Raw genomic sequence first — 23,811 nt, 5'->3', positions numbered from 1 at the left:
CACGACACGACGCTGTGCCACAAGATATCGGTTATTTCTACAGCCACATTTGGCATAAACTACTACCACCCTCCTCCTCTAACAACCACAGTCTATACTGACATGCCTCACTACACACAAGGGCTTTCTCACGCAATGAGCAACCCACCAGATAGCCCTGAGCCAACCAACCACAGGTCTCCTTTCAGGGAACCAATTAGAGTGTTGATTGGTTCTACACTGGATCCTCTGATCCCCTATAAATAAGCCCACTTCTCTCTTATCTGTTCAGGCTCCTGTCGATGACTAGAGCAAGCTAGTCGAAATATTGAAGACAATTTTGAAGTCCCGACTCCTCGGTAGTGCAGTTAATTATGATGCTATTACATGTAGCTAAAGTAGTAGTCCCAGCCAATTTTCTATACCTTCCGCTCGGCAGTGTTCTCCACACAAGTAATTTGGGAGGGCGGGTCGCCCTACTAAGAAATGTCAAAACACGATGTACACACGACCACATGCTGAATGAATCCACGGCGTGCACAAGGTTCTGTCGCCCATTGTAGACTCCAACATAATACGCACATTCACGAAACGAGAAAGAATTGCCACACAGTGTGCCGCAAGCCTGAAGAATGGTACAATGTACAGCCTTGAAGCATATTCAAACATGTATACCTTTCGCCGATTGAGGGCAAGCGCATGCGGGGCAAAGTTCATTGATCAAATTGCTCAAAGTTCCTACGTTGAATCTTAATGATTTTATTGAAACGAAGTTCTTATCAACGAAACTGCTAATCATTAATTCATGAAAATAGTTTTAGATGGAAAAAGTATTATTTAGGGCCAACATTTGGGGATAAGATCGTCAAAATAAAAAAGGTTTTTCTCAAGCATTTGTTGCTTTCACATCCGATGACATCATATAAAAATGGGCCCCATTTTGATTATGTCATTTTGAAGGGGGCCATTTTAATTACGTCATGCTGCCCTCCTAAAAAAAAAATACTGCCCCCGCGTAGTAGTTAAAAAGCAGAACAGTTCTCTTCAGAACTTTGAAGTATCCCGAACATACGCTAAATTTACTCTAAAATAAAGAAAGACAGTTCTCTAAGAACACACTCTACCTGGCAAGTAGATACACACATGGTGTTACTGCAAATGGGATGACATTCAGAAAAAATGAAAAAGACTAAAATTTGTCACCTCGCGGGAGGTGGACTTAAAAACATAAACTACATTTCCCCAACTATTTTCACTAGCTGGCTGGACGAGCCAAACAAATATTGGGCTGCCTGCAAATTTTTTACTAGCATGTTACAAGGAAGTCTTGGCCCAAGACTATGGTGCTTGATATTGGAGTGTACTACGCGCAGTTGTAAATCGCCAAAGTGCGCCCGCCACGGTATGATTTTGTTTACTGGATGGCTTGAAATCTAGACTATACTGGCAAGCTACCATAGTCTTGGACTTCTTGCAGTGCTGTGTTAACTTTTTCATTATTTTCTGCTTCAGCTTTCCGACGGAACCGGTCAAACCAATCAGCGTGCGATCCTAGTAATATACTAGCATAGTGTTCTGATAATATGATTACATGGCATAGGCAGCTCCGTGTTTGTCATTAAGAAAGACTCGTAAGAAATATAGGAAAAAATGTTCACGATTATGAATGCTAAAGATGAAAAAGTGAAGCCGAAGCTTTATTGATACGCTACCTAGATGGCAATGAATTAATGACATGTCAAAATATACCAGCTAGTGCCCTCTCTGAGGACGGTCTGTGTTGACGATAAACTCCGTCAGTTCTTTGTGTGCCTCTGCATGCAGGCAGTTTGACCCATGGTGTGTCCGGGTGCGAATAAACTAGGGGAAACTAGAGCATGATACAACCAATGTTTGCAACTGTGCAAGTCATAGATCCCAAAACATTATGTAACTGTCAGTGTCACAAAGTGGTGAGTGGGGAGAATCTGGTTTATATTGATCGAATAATAATAATAATAATAAGACTTGTAATGCGCACGTATCCACCCAGCTGGGTGTTCAAGTATAGAAAACCTGTAAAGTCATAAGAAGTTATTGTTTGTGATCACCTAATTTGCTCTGAACAAACCTTACTTCAAAACTTGTTGCTGGTAGGCCTCCTTCTTCCTGCTATTTCATCATGCGAAGCAACATTTTTGTGTGTCACACAAGGGCAATTTGTAAAAGTATTGCCTCACCAAAATCCACTCCGCATTCACATTCGAAGGAAGTATGAGTTCATCATAGGAGTAGTATGAGCCCAGCTTTACGTGAGGTTGGATTTGTCTGACTTGAGTCACCAACACTTCAATGCACACAGATGCATATCCCTTGGATCTGTGCGCATACTCTTAGCAAACTGATGCTTTTGGACTGGGGTTGATGTTTGTCATTATTTTGAACACCAAGTGAAATTTATGAAAATGTACAACTAAATGGAAGAGTTGGGCAAGATGAGCAACATGGTCTTTCAACTGCCATAAACTATCTGAGACACAGAGAATCAGAGGAAAACTGCATTGCACCTCACAATGTAGAAGAGTGGTCGTACATGTAGGCTCAGCCGTGCACACAAGTACATATATAGTACAAACAGCATTGTGTATAACTGTGCACTTTAAATGCTGCTGTGGGAAAACGTGTGATGGGCGACTAGTGGTACGCACTTCGACTGATGTCGAAATCGCAACTAGTTATTGCTTAGTCGAGTTGCGACTGCCATTATTCACCTACTCGGTAAATCGAGCCACCACACCAATTGTGTCGCTCACAACGACTATACACAACAACATAATTTACCTACGAAACACAACCAGACATCAGTAAGCCTGGGCCACTAGTGAAATTTACTACTCGATGGTAAATTCGTATCACTGGTGTCACTGATTGTGCTTCGTAAGTAAATTATGTTGCCATGAATAGTCGTAAGCGATACAAACAGGAAGTCGTGACTTTTTTTGTAGTTTACTTGGCAGCACGATTATTGAATAGGAATAAAAAAAAGTAGTCGCAGCGCGACTAATGATTTTAGTAGTCTCGACTGTGCGACTACATAAAGTGTGACAATGTGTCGCACTAGTCACCCAGGCCTAGACATGAACAGTGACACAATCCTTAAATCCTTTCAGCGTGAATTTGACTATACTGCACCTACAGCAAACAATACGCCGAAATGCATTTTGGGGCATTAACAATTTGTGACTAGTTTGTTGAAGTCATAACTATTTGAGATACGAATAGTTGAGTAGCAAATTTCACTAGTCGCCCAGGGGATATTTCTTGTTATAGCCTGTTCTCAAACGTGATCATTTTAATACCCACCGTTCTATGAAAAATTTGTGTTTGGCAATACAGAAATCAATTTTAAGAACAAGTAATTTGTGTTGGCCTTTATTTAGAAATAATTTTAATTAAACTGTATCAATTGTTTTTATACACAATACATCAACATTAATTATAACATACTGACTATATTATGTATTCATGTGACTGTGTCAAAATTAGTAGCCCTCAAGTTATACATGTGCAAAGTCGGTGCATGAACAACAATTTGTACATGTACAGTGAATAGTGTTTGCTGTAGTAAAACTACTATACGGTAGTATCATGGAGGTTTCTACCTCCATTGTAGTATGCACTGCGGGTAGTTTGCCTGTGGTTCCTGTAATCTGCCCACAACATCATTTGGAAAGTATGAAACCATTAAACAAACACAATTGATGTAACGAAGATGCAAGGACTTTTGTTTTTTGAGTTTTCTGTAGTCAGCTCTATTTTTTCAGAATAACGACAATAATTATTTGGTTTACTGGGAAAAGGAGATGTCAAATTTAAATCCCTGCATTTCGTTCCCTTTGGCCATTACACATAGCCTTTGGGTTAGGCAAACCAGGCAAACTATCACTTGTTCGCACGTCCGACCGAGGATCGACTTCATACTGTTGGGCGCTGCCATGTTGTTCACATATTGAATACGCATTACACAACCTGTAATGCCCAATACTATGTCTATACCAGGGGCTGAATGAGCTGATTCCTCATTCAGCCCATGGTATAGACGGGCGCTTTTGTTATTGACTAGATTAAGTGCCCATGGTATAGACGGGCGCTTTTGTTATTGACTAACTTAAGCGCCCATGGTATAGACGGGCGCTTTTGTTATTGACTAACTTAAGCGCCCATGGTATAGACGGGCGCTTTTGTTATTGACTAACTTAAGCGCCCATGGTATAGACGGGCGCTTTTGTTATTGACTAACTTAAGCGTCCATGGTATAGACGGGCGCTTTTGTTATTGACTAACTTAGGCTTGGTGGTCGGGTACCATGCCAACGAAAAACAGCATGCTGCCCTATCAGTTGATGATGTCATCGTCAGCCAATCACCCGTGCAAGAAAACCATTCTGTCTAATATAATAGTTGACTTTTTCGTATTGTGAGATTTGGATTAAAGGTGGAAATCGCTGTATCCTGACTGGACTAGGAACGATCCGGTCTCGCTTTAAACATTTTCAGGTAGAATATGAAATAATCTATCCATACATACTAAATGGGGACTGTTGCCGACATTCAAACATGACAATTTTCCGTGTTTTTGTGACTTGTTTTCTCTGTTTTTGAAGCCATTTTTTACGTACAAATTTCTCTTTTTAAAATTTGAGTTGCACCGATTGTTTTTATACATAACGACAGATATGCTCTTTGTTTCAATTTACTGGTACATTATTTTGGTTGAGACTTTTCAGCAAAGGCTGAAAATGTCCGAATTCCAGAAGCCCTTTTGACTAATTAGTTTTCAAACCGAGGTCACGCATGAAAAAACGCTGCATATACCTGCAGATAAATAACAATGGGGATTAGTGTACTGCATGTAGACTGCCCATCATTCTACCTGAATGTGGAGTATACTGCTTCACTTTTGTTTTCGCCTGTGCTAAACAAGTATTTACAAGCACCTCATTTTTTTATTAGGTGTACTAAAAGGACTGTGTTTAAACTTTGAATGAAAAACCACAAAATCTTGCTCCCTGTACTTTATAAAACTTACCAAATACCACATACAGAAGAGCCCCAAGGAGTCCTGCTAGCCCATATCCACTGCCCCAAGCTGTTACATGACCACTGTCAAACTTAGATAGATATCCTAAAGCAAGACTAGGAGAAAGATGCAAATAATAACACAATTGGGAAAAGTGATATTGTTGTCTCCCATACAAAGAGGAATTATTTGTTCTTCAATTCAACTCAATTCATTTCTATTTAATTCATTCAACTCAGGTAATATTTACTTTAAACTACTCAACCTACTTCGCAACATACATGTACATTGTTAACGCATATCAAATTTATAGAATACAGCAGAGATATGCTACAAAATAAGCACAGAAGATGGAGGGTAAGTATTAATACATGTGGACCAAAATAAGAGAGAAATAGGCTTTCAGATTAAACCATGGATTTTAGAAGATACAATAGCCTAGATAGGCGTAAACAAAATGCAGTGAAAGAAAAATGTATATTACTAACGAGGCTTTGTTAAAGTCACCTTGAAAAAGAATTTGTTTTCCTCAAACATTACAGTATATGTTTTCTGAACAATAAAATAAATATTTGAGCATGTTTTTAACGATTTGTATGTTAATTATTATTATTTTTTAAAAGTTGTGTGGGGGGTGACTTTAATGTTTAAGGGAGACAGTGCCTTAGATCGGTTGAGTTTGTCTATAAAAGCATTTGAATCTGTTTGGTATTAAATCGATATGGTTAGAATTTTTTTTAAAGTAGAATATGCCTCACAAAATGGCATGTCGTGTTAGTACGCGACGTAGAAGGGGAACCATACCATTTCGAGGCATATTTGCGTGGATCGTTATATATTCAATTTATACAACATATTTCTAACCATATGCATTTTATAACAAAGGGTAGCAAACGCTTTTCCAAGACCAACTCACACGATCCAAGACAACGTGTTCCTTTAATGGCTGATGATGGGAGCTGGACTGGCTAGCAAAGAGCAATGCCACATACATGTAGTTGGAGAAGAGAAGACAATTTTTGTTCAACAATACTAGATCGATTTATAATATTGTTATGAAAAGAGTTACACAAGCCAGGATAGAAACAAAGAGGGTTACTAGAGTACAGGGCAGGAGTGGAAGGAATGTACAGATTACAACAAGAGGGTTGCTAGAGTACAGGGCAGGAGTGGAAGGAATGTACAGATTACAACAAGAGGGTTGCTGGAGTACAGGGCAGGAGTGGAAGGAATGTACAGATTACAACAAGAGGGTTGCTGGAGTACAGGGCAGGAGTGGAAGGAATGTACAGATTACAACAAGAGGGTTGCTGGAGTACAGGGCAGGAGTGGAAGGAATGTACAGATTACAACAAGAGGGTTGCTAGAGTACAGGGCAGGAGTGGAAGGAATGTACAGATTACAACAAGAGGGTTGCTAGAGTACAGGGCAGGAGTGGAAGGAATGTACAGATTACAACAAGAGGGTTGCTAGAGTACAGGGCAGGAGTGGAAGGAATGTACAGATTACAACAAGAGGGTTGCTAGAGTACAGGGCAGGAGTGGAAGGAATGTACAGATTACAACAAGAGGGTTGCTAGAGTACAGGGCAGGAGTGGAAGGAATGTACAGATTACAACAAGAGGGTTGCTAGAGTACAGGGCAGGAGTGGAAGGAATGTACAGATTACAACAAGAGGGTTGCTAGAGTACAGGGCAGGAGTGGAAGGAATGTACAGATTACAACAAGAGGGTTGCTAGAGTACAGGGCAGAAGTGGAAGGAATGTACAGATTACAACAAGAGGGTTGCTAGAGTACAGGGCAGGAGTGGAAGGAATGTACAGATTACAACAAGAGGGTTGCTAGAGTACAGGGCAGGAGTGGAAGGAATGTACAGATTACAACAAGAGGGTTGCTAGAGTACAGGGCAGGAGTGGAAGGAATGTACAGATTACAACAAGAGGGTTGCTAGAGTACAGGGCAGGAGTGGAAGGAATGTACAGATTACAACAAGAGGGTTGCTACAGTACAGGGCAGGAGTGGAAGGAATGTACAGATTACAACAAGAGGGTTGCTAGAGTACAGGGCAGGAGTGGAAGGAATGTACAGATTACAACAAGAGGGTTGCTAGAGTACAGGGCAGGAGTGGAAGGAATGTACAGATTACAACAAGACCTAGTAGGATAGAAACAAAGAGGGTTGCTAGAGTACAGGGCAGGAGTGGAAGGAATGTACAGATTACAACAAGAGGGTTGCTAGAGTACAGGGCAGGAGTGGAAGGAATGTACAGATTACAACAAGAGGGTTGCTAGAGTACAGGGCAGGAGTGGAAGGAATGTACAGATTACAACAAGAGGGTTGCTGGAGTACAGGGCAGGAGTGGAAGGAATGTACAGATTACAACAAGAGGGTTGCTGGAGTACAGGGCAGGAGTGGAAGGAATGTACAGATTACAACAAGAGGGTTGCTAGAGTACAGGGCAGGAGTGGAAGGAATGTACAGATTACAACAAGAGGGTTGCTGGAGTACAGGGCAGGAGTGGAAGGAATGTACAGATTACAACAAGAGGGTTGCTAGAGTACAGGGCAGGAGTGGAAGGAATGTACAGATTACAACAAGAGGGTTGCTAGAGTACAGGGCAGGAGTGGAAGGAATGTACAGATTACAACAAGAGGGTTGCTGGAGTACAGGGCAGGAGTGGAAGGAATGTACAGATTACAACAAGAGGGTTGCTAGAGTACAGGGCAGGAGTGGAAGGAATGTACAGATTACAACAAGAGGGTTGCTAGAGTACAGGGCAGGAGTGGAAGGAATGTACAGATTACAACAAGAGGGTTGCTAGAGTACAGGGCAGGAGTGGAAGGAATGTACAGATTACAACAAGAGGGTTGCTAGAGTACAGGGCAGGAGTGGAAGGAATGTACAGATTACAACAAGAGGGTTGCTGGAGTACAGGGCAGGAGTGGAAGGAATGTACAGATTACAACAAGAGGGTTGCTAGAGTACAGGGCAGGAGTGGAAGGAATGTACAGATTACAACAAGAGGGTTGCTAGAGTACAGGGCAGGAGTGGAAGGAATGTACAGATTACAACAAGAGGGTTGCTAGAGTACAGGGCAGGAGTGGAAGGAATGTACAGATTACAACAAGACCTAGTAGGATAGAAACAAAGAGGGTTGCTAGAGTACAGGGCAGGAGTGGAAGGAATGTACAGATTACAACAAGAGGGTTGCTAGAGTACAGGGCAGGAGTGGAAGGAATGTACAGATTACAACAAGAGGGTTGCTGGAGTACAGGGCAGGAGTGGAAGGAATGTACAGATTACAACAAGAGGGTTGCTGGAGTACAGGGCAGGAGTGGAAGGAATGTACAAATTACAACAAGAGGGTTGCTAGAGTACAGGGCAGGAGTGGAAGGAATGTACAGATTACAACAAGAGGGTTGCTAGAGTACAGGGCAGGAGTGGAAGGAATGTACAGATTACAACAAGAGGGTTGCTAGAGTACAGGGCAGGAGTGGAAGGAATGTACAGATTACAACAAGAGGGTTGCTAGAGTACAGGGCAGGAGTGGAAGGAATGTACAGATTACAACAAGAGGGTTGCTAGAGTACAGGGCAGGAGTGGAAGGAATGTACAGATTACAACAAGAGGGTTGCTGGAGTACAGGGCAGGAGTGGAAGGAATGTACAGATTACAACAAGAGGGTTGCTGGAGTACAGGGCAGGAGTGGAAGGAATGTACAGATTACAACAAGAGGGTTGCTAGAGTACAGGGCAGGAGTGGAAGGAATGTACAGATTACAACAAGAGGGTTGCTGGAGTACAGGGCAGGAGTGGAAGGAATGTACAGATTACAACAAGAGGGTTGCTAGAGTACAGGGCAGGAGTGGAAGGAATGTACAGATTACAACAAGAGGGTTGCTAGAGTACAGGGCAGGAGTGGAAGGAATGTACAGATTACAACTAGTAGGATAAATATGTATTTGATAAAATATGCTAAGTATGAAGAAAATGTGGTTGGAGGCAGATGAGTGAGTTTGTACATGAACATGAAGATCCCGATATGAAGCTTATTGATGTCATTAAGAGTATTGAGTTGTAAGGAGAGGGGCAGAGGGCTCTCTAAAGGATGAGAGACAGACTATACACAAAGACATGTAGCTCTCTTTTGAATAGTAGACAAGGACTGAAGTTTGCTATTGTTGGTGTGTGCCCACACAATGTTGCAGTAGTTATTAATAGGCAAGTATAAGATAAGGGAGGTAGAAGGTAGAAAGGAACAAAGTTTGGAAATTACACTGACATTGGGAAACGTTCTCTTTTCATGACAAAAACATTTTTTTTCGCTGCTATGATTTAGACTGTGGAAGACGATTTGTAAAACAATATTACAAACAAATTACTTATTCTTCTCCTAAACACTAAAAATTAAAACATATAAAATAAAAAAGGTTTACTTACTTTTCTCCAAAAGCGTTTGATGCACCAACAAGTACCTGAGGGTTATTAAAATATAGTTCATCAATACCCCATAAAAAGTAACAAACAAAAAAAGAAAACATTCTTTTTTTCCCCCCACATTAAACTGTCCATTACTTAATAATGCATTGGGCGACATCTGACTCATTTTCACGTAGCGGGTCACATTTAAGACCAAGCTGTGTTATAAAACACATATTATTGACTGGCATAATTCGGTAACTAGTGTACGTCAATTCCCCCTCGGGCCTGTGAGTGACCAGAAGAGGGGCGTTTTTCCCTCGGCCTCCCGAGGGAAAAAGCGTTTTTCCCGCGTTTTTCCCTCGGAAATAGGTCGCTCTTCTTGTCACTCAAAGTCCCTGGTGGGAACAGACGTATAATTAGTTACCTCGTTGCCAGTCAATATCTGAATAGAAATTGTGATAAAATGTTAGCTTTTAATTACCCAAGATTTTTATTGTAATTTATGTTCTCACTGTTAGAAGAAGTTCTGATCACATGATTGAGATAATAAACACTGCATTTGCATTTATTTGGGATTGGCAATTCATTCATGTAGCAAAAAGACAAAAAGTTTTAGGTAGAAATGTTTTTTGGTACATGCCAAAAAAAAACTAGACATGATTGCAGTGCACAAATGCATAGCTGTTTCGTTGATAAAACTTTCAAATACCTCAACTGAATTTGAATTTTGTTTTGTATTCAAAGCAGTTATAACCTATATTTTTTATAGATAGCCCTATTGAAGCCATTATACACTTACAGGACAGAAACAAAACAAAAGTTCACAGATTTACAAATAACTTACAAGGTTTACAGAAGGTAATGGTGAAAGACTGCTCTTGAAATATTATTTCATGAAATGCTTCACTTTTTGAGAAAACATTAAGACAATGATCAATTCTCGATACCGAGAATTACGGATTTATTTTAAACACATGTCATGACACGGCAAAACGTGCGGTAACAAGGGTTGGTACACCCGTTAATTTCTCCCGACTCTGATGACCGATTGAGCCTAAATTTTCACAGGTTTGTTATTTTATATGTAAGTTGTGACACACGAAGTATGGGCCTTTGGACAATACTGTTTACCGAAAGTGTCCAATGGCTTTAAAAAAAATATTTACCGTAATTTTCGGATTATAAACCGCGGTTTATATGTTGATTTTGACATTTTTTTGAACCCCTGCGGTTTATTCTCCGGGCGGCTTGTAGGCCGACGTATAAATATTTAAGAGAAAAAACGGCATTTTTAAAAAGAAAGATCGTATGTAAAACATTCTAAATATTTTTTTTTTTAAGAAACGAGAACAAAAACCTGCAAAACATGCCTGTGTGATGACAAAGTCCTGTTGAAAATCCCACCCCATTTGTATTCCGTGTTTCCTTTGTAAAACGTTAATCAACCGCCGTCCGCGCCCCCTCGCTCAGCGAAACTCAGACTAGACTGGTCCCCGTCTATTTATCCTAGCAATATATATATGCTGACGTCAGACATTCAGGCTGCACTCGTGTGAGAGCGAAATAGACTGGTCCCCTGTCTATTTATCTTACGATCTCTACATACTGACGTCAGACATTCAGGCTGCACTCGTGTGAGAGCGAAATAGACTGGTCCCCTGTCTATTTATCTTACGATCTCTACATACTGACGTCAGACTTCCAGGCTACACTCGTGACAGCCAGCGGTTTCTTCAGCTCAACCACAACATCAGAATGGTGAATGAACGTACACAAAGAACTATGCAGCGCCTGGGATCAAACAAAACGTGTTCAAACCGCCCTCATTGTTGAGTCCATTAACCTTGATCATGAAGCGGTACTTGTGTAAACTCTCTGAAGGGCAGAGTTTCTTATTTATTACTGGTCTCACAATATTGGGCGTGATTTTAAATAAAGGGTTCTTTTAATGCTAAATCTTGTTGGGTTTTAAATAAAGGGTTTTTATTAATTGTAATGAATTGGGGATTTAAATGGATGCCAGAATAATCGGGCATGCTATACCGCTTATACTATTACTATTAATATTTTTAGGTTCTCTCTTTTTGTTTTTTTAATAAATGGCTTCGAACGGATTTGGTTTATTAATCAAAGGTATTTTTTTGTAACTTTACAATTTATCGGGATTCAACAGGGGTTGTGTTTATTAAATAAGGGGATTTTTCTTTGTTCAGGGGCCAGGTAATCCACTTTGTTTTTAATATTTTATTATTTCACTTTGCACGGTTATCTCTTTTTGGAAGTAGTGGTAGCTCTGAAAAGAACTGTTGGTTTTGTTGGATGTCTTGATCTATCTGGTTTCTTACAAATTGAAACCCTCGAAGTCGCTGTCTTCGCTGTCGCTGCAAAACAGAGCGGCTAGCTCCTCACGCAAAAAAGATTGCAAAAAGATTGCTTTCCTATAATAGATCTTTTCAATTACGATCAATAGTGTAAACTTAAATACATTTCAACTTTAATTACGACGCAACTCGCGCATTGTGGCAACTATACAAGACTGACTGATGTGCCACCCGTCCGTCACTGCACATCGCCACAAAGAGGACCGCAAACAAGCACGGCCCCTTTGTGCGCATGCTGTGATTGGCCGTTTGATGATTGGCCGGTGGTAGTTCCATTCATAAAATCTTGGCTAGACTTCGGACGGATCGGCTCCCTATTGTACAACACATAGCCTGAACGTCTGACCCACACTTCGCGGATTGTGGCCAAGTCTAATCAAACGTGAACAACTTTTGTCAACAGAGGGCGATGCGATGCAGGGCAAAGTTCAACTATTTCTAGGTGTGCGTTGTCGACCGATCTTTGATTCACGGAGATTTGTTGCCAAAGAAGTTCACAAAACATGGTCAACACAACCGATCATCAAAATACAAATTCAAATTCTGGAAAAGGGTTGTTGATGGAAACAAAGGATAATTCAGGACTGATAGTGTGAAATAAAAAAATCACCCGTAACGCGGCAGGTTTGCGTACTTCACTTCCGTGTTTTAGGTTAGTTTGTTTTCATGTTTTGTTTTTTTTTTGTCGCGGTTTATACTCCGCGCGGCATATACGCCGACATTAAATATTTTTTTGTATATTTTGAGGAAGTGCGGTTTATACTCCGCGCGGTTTATAATCCGAAAATTACGGTAGATTATACCAAGTCCAGTTAGCAAATTATGACTTAAAGGTACAAAATAAAAAAAATCATTAAAAATCATGTGATGACGTCATCATGCTGCATTTCACAATTTACAAGAACTTGCCAATATCTAACAACCTACAAAGTTTCAACTTGATCTCATCATTACTTCGGGAGTTATACGACTTCAAAAAATGCACCTTTAATTCCACATCCCATGACCCCCAATGACGTGACATTTATTTTCGCTATCGAACGAAACGCTGTGCCATAAGCGCTTACGCATATCCCTTTGTTAATGCTCACTCAACAGGGTATATAAACCCTGTTCCGAGCACAATTCCTCATTCTCGATTGAGTAATTTCCACCTTGCTCGTTGTATTTTTTTTTAAGACATCTTACACTCTCAACTACGAGCCTTGAAAACCAGGCCCAAGTCTCTAATCAAGAGATACTGAGTGCTATTCAGGCCCAAGTCTCTAATCAAGAGATACTGAGTGCTATTCAGGCCCAAGTCTCTAATCAAGAGATACTGAGTGCTATTCAGGCCCAAGTCTCTAATCAAGAGATACTGAGTGCTATTCAGGCCCAAGTCTCTAATCAAGAGATACTGAGTGCTATTCAGGCCCAAGTCTCTAATCAAGAGATACTGAGTGCTATTCAGGCCCAAGTCTCTAATCAAGAGATACTGAGTGCTATTCAGGCCCTAGTCTCTAATCAAGAGATACTGAGTGCTATTCAGGCCCAAGTCTCTAATCAAGAGATACTGAGTGCTATTCAGGCCCAAGTCTCTAATCAAGAGATACTGAGTGCTATTCAGGCCCAAGTCTCTAATCAAGAGATACTGAGTGCTATTCAGGCCCAAGTCTCTAATCAAGAGATACTGAGTGCTATTCAGGCCCAAGTCTCTAATCAAGAGATACTGAGTGCTATTCAGGCCCAAGTCTCTAATCAAGAGATACTGAGTGCTATTCAGGCCCAAGTCTCTAATCAAGAGATACTGAGTGCTATTCAGGCCCAAGTCTCTAATCAAGAGATACTGAGTGCTATTCAGCATCTACAACATAGAGTGGATACCAGGCCCAAGTCTCTAATCAAGAGATACTGAGTGCTATTCAGGCCCAAGTCTCTAATCAAGAGATACTGAGTGCTATTCAGGCCCAAGTCTCTAATCAAGAGATACTGAGTGCTATTCAGGCCCAAGTCTCTAATCAAGAGATACTGAGTGCTATTCAGGCCCAAGTCTCTAATCAAGAGATACTGAGTGCTATTCAGGCCCAAGTCTCTAATCAAGAGATACTGAGTGCTATTCAGGCCCAAGTCTCTAATCAAGAGATACTGAGTGCTATTCAGCATCTACAACAGAGTGGATACCAGGCCCAAGTCTCTAATCAAGAGATACTGAGTGCTATTCAGGCCCAAGTCTCTAATCAAGAGATACTGAGTGCTATTCAGGCCCAAGTCTCTAATCAAGAGATACTGAGTGCTATTCAGGCCCAAGTCTCTAATCAAGAGATACTGAGTGCTATTCAGGCCAAGGTCTCTAATCAAGAGATACTGAGTGCTATTCAGGCCCAAGTCTCTAATCAAGAGATACTGAGTGCTATTCAGGCCCAAGTCTCTAATCAAGAGATACTGAGTGCTATTCAGGCCCAAGTCTCTAATCAAGAGATACTGAGTGCTATTCAGGCCCAAGTCTCTAATCAAGAGATACTGAGTGCTATTCAGGCCCAAGTCTCTAATCAAGAGATACTGAGTGCTATTCAGGCCCAAGTCTCTAATCAAGAGATACTGAGTGCTATTCAGGCCCAAGTCTCTAATCAAGAGATACTGAGTGCTATTCAGCATCTACAACATAGAGTGGATACCAGGCCCAAGTCTCTAATCAAGAGATACTGAGTGCTATTCAGGCCCAAGTCTCTAATCAAGAGATACTGAGTGCTATTCAGGCCCAAGTCTCTAATCAAGAGATACTGAGTGCTATTCAGGCCCAAGTCTCTAATCAAGAGATACTGAGTGCTATTCAGGCCCAAGTCCCTAATCAAGAGATACTGAGTGCTATTCAGCATCTACAACATAGAGTGGATACCAGGCCCAAGTCTCTAATCAAGAGATACTGAGTGCTATTCAGGCCCAAGTCTCTAATCAAGAGATACTGAGTGCTATTCAGCATCTACAACATAGAGTGGATACCAGGCCCAAGTCTCTAATCAAGAGATACTGAGTGCTATTCAGGCCCAAGTCTCTAATCAAGAGATACTGAGTGCTATTCAGGCCCAAGTCTCTAATCAAGAGATACTGAGTGCTATTCAGGCCCAAGTCTCTAATCAAGAGATACTGAGTGCTATTCAGGCCCAAGTCTCTAATCAAGAGATACTGAGTGCTATTCAGGCCCAAGTCTCTAATCAAGAGATACTGAGTGCTATTCAGGCCCAAGTCTCTAATCAAGAGATACTGAGTGCTATTCAGGCCCAAGTCTCTAATCAAGAGATACTGAGTGCTATTCAGGCCCAAGTCTCTAATCAAGAGATACTGAGTGCTATTCAGGCCCTAGTCTCTAATCAAGAGATACTGAGTGCTATTCAGGCCCAAGTCTCTAATCAAGAGATACTGAGTGCTATTCAGGCCCAAGTCTCTAATCAAGAGATACTGAGTGCTATTCAGGCCCAAGTCTCTAATCAAGAGATACTGAGTGCTATTCAGGCCCAAGTCTCTAATCAAGAGATACTGAGTGCTATTCAGGCCCAAGTCTCTAATCAAGAGATACTGAGTGCTATTCAGGCCCAAGTCTCTAATCAAGAGATACTGAGTGCTATTCAGGCCCAAGTCTCTAATCAAGAGATACTGAGTGCTATTCAGGCCCAAGTCTCTAATCAAGAGATACTGAGTGCTATTCAGGCCCAAGTCTCTAATCAAGAGATACTGAGTGCTATTCAGGCCCAAGTCTCTAATCAAGAGATACTGAGTGCTATTCAGGCCCAAGTCTCTAATCAAGAGATACTGAGTGCTATTCAGGCCCAAGTCTCTAATCAAGAGATACTGAGTGCTATTCAGGCCCAAGTCTCTAATCAAGAGATACTGAGTGCTATTCAGGCCCAAGTCTCTAATCAAGAGATACTGAGTGCTATTCAGGCCCAAGTCTCTAATCAAGAGATACTGAGTGCTATTCAGGCCCAAGTCTCTAATCAAGAGATACTGAGTGCTATTCAGGCCCAAGTCTCTAATCAAGAGATACTGAGTGCTATTCAGGCCCAAGTCTCTAATCAAGAGATACTGAGTGCTATTCAGGCCCAAGTCTCTAATCAAGAGATACTGAGTGCTATTCAGGCCCAAGTCTCTAATCAAGAGATACTGAGTGCTATTCAGGCCCAAGTCTCTAATCAAGAGATACTGAGTGCTATTCAGGCCCAAGTCTCTAATCAAGAGATACTGAGTGCTATTCAGGCCCAAGTCTCTAATCAAGAGATACTGAGTGCTATTCAGGCCCAAGTCTCTAATCAAGAGATACTGAGTGCTATTCAGGCCCAAGTCTCTAATCAAGAGATACTGAGTGCTATTCAGGCCCAAGTCTCTAATCAAGAGATACTGAGTGCTATTCAGGCCCAAGTCTCTAATCAAGAGATACTGAGTGCTATTCAGGCCCAAGTCTCTAATCAAGAGATACTGAGTGCTATTCAGGCCCAAGTCTCTAATCAAGAGATACTGAGTGCTATTCAGGCCCAAGTCTCTACTCAAGAGATACTGAGTGCTATTCGCGCCCAAGTCTCTAATCAAGAGATACTGAGTGCTATTCAGCATCTACAACATAGAGTGGATACTACTTCTAAAAAGCAAAAGCTTTCAGAAACTGCAGTTCCCTTTAAAGCGAGGGGAACAAACAGCAGTTTAACCACTACAAAGGCCTAGTCCACTCTGGGTTTTCCCGAGCTTGGTGACTTCACCAACACAAAATCAACCCTCCAAGAGGCCTTGGATGCAGTTTAACAGCGACAGAAGCTTATCAAACTGGTCGACCGCTCATCCCTAGGTTGGGCTACAGTCAAAGAGTATTTGGCAGACAACCTGGCAGACAACTTGAACGACAAGAGACAAAAAAAATGTGACGCATCCAAGAAAACTAGAAATCAGTCTAGATTTTGCGAGAAATGCGGGATCAGCTTTCCGACTCCTGCGACTTATCAACCTAATAACTACTTTTTCGTCGCCCATACTTCACCAGCCCCAACTTTAACATCGACCGCATAATGTGCTTCCAGTGCGCCCTCATGGGCCATGTCCGTTCCAATTGCCCGTCCCTCAGAGCACTACAAACAAGCCACAAGCAGCCCAGACTTGCAACAACCAGATCTCCTTCTACCTTGAGACTGGGAAGCTTCGGAGATCAACCCAGGCTTTACAGCCCCAGCGACAGTTAAAGGTAAATTGAAAGCTTGCTTGCCTTTTTGTTACTGAAACAATTGCATCAGGATCTAAAGTGGCTTTAAACAATTACCTCCACCATTTTTCGCGAAAAATAACAAATGAAGTTTGAACTGTTCCCAATTTGCGACTACCGCAATTGCACAACTGTTATACAATAACCAGTATATTTCATTAACTAAATTCAAATATGAAGGCTTAAAACACATCTCCCAGGTCCACGGACCTCATCAGTTTTACTTATCTTTTGACATGGAGTCGGGCTATCATCACATTGATATATTTCCCCCTCACCAACAATACCTGGGTTTTTCTTGGACCCATGACAATTGCGTAAAGTATTATGTTTTCACAGATCTCTTATTTGGGCTCAGCAGTGCATGCTATATATTTACAAAGGTCGTCAGGCCATTAGTACATCATTGACGCGCACAAGGATTACTTTCATTCGTGTACATTGATGATGGTATCATAATCTCTCGAACCAATCATGCTGCTTCGAAAAACTCAGTTATCGTAAAGGATACAATAGCCTGCAGTGGCTTTGTTCTAAGCAAAAAGAAGTGCGTTTGGAACCCCTCCACAAGCATTAACTTTTTGGGTTTCTTCATAGACTCATGTTTCATCTTTGCTTTACATTCCAAATGCTAAGCGTGACAAATTAACGTCATCTATTCATAATCTTTTGTCTCTGCATGCGTCACACTCGATAACCTCAGTAAGGGATTTAGCCTCCATTGCAGGCCAATTCATTTCCATTAACCCCGCTATAAGCCCAATAGCCAGACTCATGACCCGCGAATGCTATAGCACAATCAACGAGCGCCAATCTTGGGCAAGCTCAATACTTCTCACAAGTTGCGTCATTACTGAGCTTGACTTCTGGATACTAAACATCCATTCACTAAATGGCTTCCCATTCAAATTCTTGCTGGTACCACATATTCAAATTTCCTCAGATGCCAGCGCTAGGGGCAATGTGCGCATACATCCACAGCTCCGCCAAAATGCAATTTCATGGCCTTTGGACCGCAATCAACAGCTCAACATGGCGCGAACTAGCGAACTAGCCGCTGTACTCAGAGTTCTCAAAGAATCTAAATCTTTTCTGGCAAACCACAAAGTGAAATGCTTAACAGACAACTTACGTCCCACACATTGTAAGTTGCGGGAGCGATAAGCCGATCTACAAGAATTAGGAATCGGTAGTTACACCATCTGCCATTCACACGACATTGTCATTGTTCCCAAATGGTTAGCCAGGGTCGAGAACAAGATAGCAGATAAAATAAGCAAATTCGTAGATTACGATGATTGGTCCATTGATGACTATGCCTTTGCAACAATCGATTTAGCATGGGGCACACAATAGATTGATTTGCATCCCCTCAGCAAAGAAAACTCAAAGCATTCAACACCAGGTTTTGGTGCAGGGGTGTTACCAGGGTGGACACATTTTGTCAATACTAGTCCGGGCATAACAATTACCTTTGCCCACCTGTTTCCCTTATATTCACAGTCATCAGACTCATGAAACCATCCAAAGCAGCCGGTACATTAGTCGTTCCAAAATGGCTCTCCTCACAATCCTGGCCACTGATTTGCCCAGACGGCTTGCATTTGAACGAACATGTTCTAGATTGGAAATTGGTGAATATTACCTTTCACCCATACTCTTTGGGTAACAATTCGCCTTTTTTGCACAGAACCAACATTCCTTACATTGGCATTGAGATTAAACTATACAAAGAATCCCGGATTATTCAATTCAATGAACATTGGCCCTGTAATGGTAGTCCAGACTACAAAGCCTATATAAATGTCTATTTGACAAATGAGAGGATTTACATAATCCGTTACTCAGTGCAAATGCACTAGGTCGATTTGTGCGCCAGATGTTTGTGAATATATTTTGCTTATATGCTATCTATCAAAGATATTTTAGACTTTCTCTTTTGAGACGCTGGTATATTTATTGAATTGTACCGCCCTACTATAACAAAACAGTCAGAAAAAGAGAAACCCTTCTTTGGCGTCTCTCATGCCCAAACGTATCCAACTTGTTAACCAAACAATGCCTCTTCGTGCTATTTATTTATTTGCTTGTTTATTTATTTATTTACCAAAAGGTAGATTTATAAAAGAAATACATTTTCCGATGTAGGAAGAAAATGACATTACGCATATCCCTTTGTTAATGCTCACTTAACAGGGTATAAACCCTGTTCCGAGCACAATTCCTCATTCTCGATTGAGTAATTACACCTTGTTCCCCTTCTAGCCCTCCCTTTTTGCAAGGAAAAGGGACTGCGCCCCCACTCGGTGTCCTTGGATGCAACCACGTTCCCTCCCAGAAATTAGGGGGATTTGCGTGGCCTCCGAGCGCAAGCAACCGCTGGACTGATACCGACTACCTTGTTGTTGTTGTTGTTGTTGATGTTGTTGTGTTGTTGTTGTTACCGTTGTTGTTGCTGTTTATAATCCGAATTGTTTTTGACGAGTAGTTCATTAGGCAAAGTTTTATGTTATGAAGGTAGCGAAATGTATACTTTTGGTTTTCCTGTATGCTTGTTTTTTATCAACAGAGATATGGAAATCTTTTGGCAACTCGATCCAGGATCACACCCTGCAATCACTCGCCTAGTCCCTACCTAACCTGCTGATGGCAACCAAGGCATCATCCACAACCAACAAATATCGCCTCATGGACTAAATGGGAGAACTGGGCAAACTCAAAAAACAGAATCCATACCATACCAGCTGCCCCGTTCCATCTTACACTCTACATCATACACCTCTCTGCGACATCTGAAGCGAAAACTGCTGCAGACGCTTTCGCTGCAAGTATCAAGTGGGTCCATAGCCGGGCTCCCATCTCCTATGGACACCCCATGTTCAAACTAGCACTACAGGGTTACAAACGTCTCCACGCCACACCAGTCAAGAGAAAAGAGCCCATTTCATCCAACATTTTAGAAAAATTACTTGTTTCCCATGGCCATCCAACCGCGACACTGACTGACCTTCGAACTCTTTTCATTTGTTTGATCACTTAAGCCGTATTTTTGAGATTTGTTGACATCAGTCAGATCAGACGATGGGACTACACCAGATAGTCTCGTGTTAAATCTACAGAAATCTAAAACGGATCAACTCCATCAGATAGTCTCGTGTTACATCTACAAAAATCTAAAACGGATCAACTCCATCAGATCGTCTCGTGATACATCTACAGAAATCTAAAACGGATCAACTCCATCAGATAGTCTCGTGTTACATCTACAGAAATCTAAAACTAATCAACCCCATCAGATCGTCTCGTGTTACATCTACAAAAATCTAAAATGGATCAACTCCATCAGATAGTCTCGTGTTACATCTACAGAAATCTAAAACGGATCAACTCCATCAGATAGTCTTGTGTTACATCTACAGAAATCTAAAACGGATCAACTCCATCAGATAGTCTCGTGATACATCTACAGAAATCTAAAACGGATCAACTCCATCAGATAGTCACGTGATACATCTACAGAAATCTAAAACGGATCAACTCCATCAGATAGTCTCGTGTTACATCTACAGAAATCTAAAATTAATCAACTCCATCAGATAGTCTCGTGATACATCTACAGAAATCTAAAACTAATCAACCCCATCAGATCGTCTCGTGTTACATCTACAGAAATCTAAAACGGATCAACTCCATCAGATAGTCTCGTGATACATCCACAAAAATCTATAAAACGGATCAACTCCATCAGATCGTCTCGTGATACATCTACAGAAATCTAAAACGGATCAACTCCATCAGATAGTCTCGTGTTACATCTACAGAAATCTAAAATTAATCAACTCCATCAGATAGTCTCGTGATACATCTACAGAAATCTAAAACTAATCAACCCCATCAGATCGTCTCGTGATACATCTACAGAAATCTAAAACGGATCAACTCCATCAGATAGTCTCGTGATACATCTACAAAAATCTATAAAACGGATCAACTCCATCAGATAGTCTCGTGTTACATCTACAGAAATCTAAAACGGATCAACTCCATCAGATCGTCTCGTGATACATCTACAAAAATCTATAAAACGGATCAACTCCATCAGATCGTCTCGTGATACATCTACAGAAATCTAAAACGGATCAACTCCATCAGATAGTCTCGTGATACATCTACAGAAATCTAAAACGGATCAACTCCATCAGATAGTCTCGCGTTACATCTACAGAAATCTAAAACGGATCAACTCCATCAGATAGTCACGTGATACATCTACAGAAATCTAAAACGGATCAACTCCATCAGATAGTCTCGTGTTACATCTACAGAAATCTAAAATTAATCAACTCCATCAGATAGTCTCGTGATACATCTACAGAAATCTAAAACTAATCAACCCCATCAGATCGTCTCGTGATACATCTACAGAAATCTAAAATGGATCAACTCCATCAGATAGTCTCGTGATACATCTACAAAAATCTATAAAACGGATCAACTCCATCAGATAGTCTCGTGTTACATCTACAGAAATCTAAAACGGATCAACTCCATCAGATCGTCTCGTGATACATCTACAAAAATCTATAAAACGGATCAACTCCATCAGATCGTCTCGTGATACATCTACAGAAATCTAAAACGGATCAACTCCATCAGATAGTCTCGTGTTACATCTACAGAAATTTAAAACGGATCAACTCCATCAGATAGTCTCGTGTTACATCTACAGAAATCTAAAACGGATCAACTCCATCAGATCGTCTCGTGATACATCTACAAAAATCTATAAAACGGATCAACTCCATCAGATCGTCTCGTGATACATCTACAAAAATCTATAAAACGGATCAACTCCATCAGATCGTCTCGTGATACATCTACAGAAATCTAAAACGGATCAACTCCATCAGATAGTCTCGTGTTACATCTACAGAAATCTAAAACGGATCAACCCCATCAGATCGTCTCGTGTTACATCTACAGAAATCTAAAACGGATCAACTCCATCAGATAGTCTCGTGATACATCTACAAAAATCTATAAAACGGATCAACTCCATCAGATAGTCTCGTGTTACATCTACAGAAATCTAAAACGGATCAACTCCATCAGATAGTCTCGTGATACATCTACAGAAATCTAAAACGGATCAACTCCATCAGATAGTCTCGTGATACATCTACAGAAATCTAAAACGGATCAACTCCATCAGATAGTTTCGTGTTACATCTACAGAAATCTAAAACGGATCAACTCCATCAGATAGTCTCGTGATACATCTACAGAAATCTAAAACTAATCAACCCCATCAGATCGTCTCGTGTTACATCTACAGAAATCTAAAACGGATCAACTCCATCAGATCGTCTCGTGATACATCTACAGAAATCTAAAACGGATCAACTCCATCAGATAGTCTCGTGTTACATCTACAGAAATCTAAAACTAATCAACCCCATCAGATCGTCTCGTGTTACATCTACAGAAATCTAAAATTAATCAACTCCATCAGATCGTCTCGTGTTACATCTACAGAAATCTAAAACGGATCAACTCCATCAGATAGTCTCGTGATACATCTACAAAAATCTATAAAACGTATCAACTCCATCAGATAGTCTCGTGTTACATCTACAGAAATCTGAAACGGATCAACTCCATCAGATCGTCTCGTGATACATCTACAAAAATCTATAAAACGGATCAACTCCATCAGGGCGACAAAGTCATAATAGCAAGAATATATAAACCAACGTGTCCAGTCATTATTGCCGAGTGATATTTAAACACCCTGTCAGATCCACCCAACACTGGATTTGCCTGTACTCTGCAGGCTGACACCTTTAAAAAAAGGACTTGTACCCACTAATTACAGCCGGAGATACACAAGGGCACGTGAAACCATCCTACAAGCCTTGCAGCCATTGGTTCCCGACATAGGACGATATGGACTCCACAGTCTCCGATCATGTGGAGCAACGGCTGCGAGCAATGCTCATCTCCCTCCCACTCTGATATCTTGTCACGGTAGATGGAAAACAGAAAAAGCTTGAAATGCCTACATCAAACCTAGCCCCGATTTCATGCTAATAGTACCAAAGAACCTAGGAATTTAAAACCAATTTGATTAAATTTGAGAAGAATTTGAATGATTATGCCTGAGTTAGGCAATTTGTAACCAACTTGTATTGAATTGAAGTCATATGAGTTTGATTGAATTTGAGAAGAATTTAATGGTTTTGATTGAGTTACGCAATTTGTAACCAACGTGTATTGTATTGAATTTGTATGAATTTTGAATGAGTTACGAATAAAGCAGGTCTTTTTGCCCAAGCGAATCCAACTTGTTAACCAAACAATGCATCTTCGTGCTATTTATTTGTTTGCTTGTTTATTTATTTATTTACTGTCAGGTAGATTTAGAAACAAAATACGTTTTCTGACGTAGCAATGTAGGAAGAAAGTCATTGATCTAAAACTTCACACACACATGATGGCTGCCTGATGATCAACATTCAATTCAGTTCAATTCATTAAGTTTTATTAAAAATATCACAAAACATGTGTGTAAATTTTGAAGTGAATACATAAAACTTCACCAAACACATCTTCAAGAAGTCCATTTAGAAGAGTTTTCAACCTGCCACTAGAGGGTGCTCTTGCGTATTGTGACTCCATCAGTATTTTTTCTTTAATTGCCCACCTTTGCCAGACACTAACATTGTTGAAATCAGCTTCATAACTGTTGTCAC

At 40.8% G+C, this 23,811-nt stretch overlaps 1 protein-coding gene across 1 annotated transcript in view; it reads right to left on the bottom strand.

Moving 5' to 3' along the window:
• LOC117305032 (battenin-like) overlaps positions 1 to 23,811 on the bottom strand; it is a 74,737-nt gene that overhangs the window by 39,929 nt on the left and 10,997 nt on the right. Inside the window, exons 7-8 of the mRNA XM_033789731.1 lie at positions 9,476 to 9,510; positions 5,047 to 5,153 (exon numbers count right to left, since the gene is read on the bottom strand). Coding sequence (XP_033645622.1) covers positions 5,047 to 5,153; positions 9,476 to 9,510 — 142 coding nt within the window. The remainder of the gene's footprint in view (positions 1 to 5,046; positions 5,154 to 9,475; positions 9,511 to 23,811) is intronic.

The sequence above is a fragment of the Asterias rubens genome, chromosome 22 (genome assembly GCF_902459465.1).
Source record: "Asterias rubens chromosome 22, eAstRub1.3, whole genome shotgun sequence".
Taxonomy (NCBI): domain Eukaryota; kingdom Metazoa; phylum Echinodermata; class Asteroidea; order Forcipulatida; family Asteriidae; genus Asterias; species Asterias rubens.
This window is presented reverse-complemented; position numbering and strand designations above follow the sequence as displayed.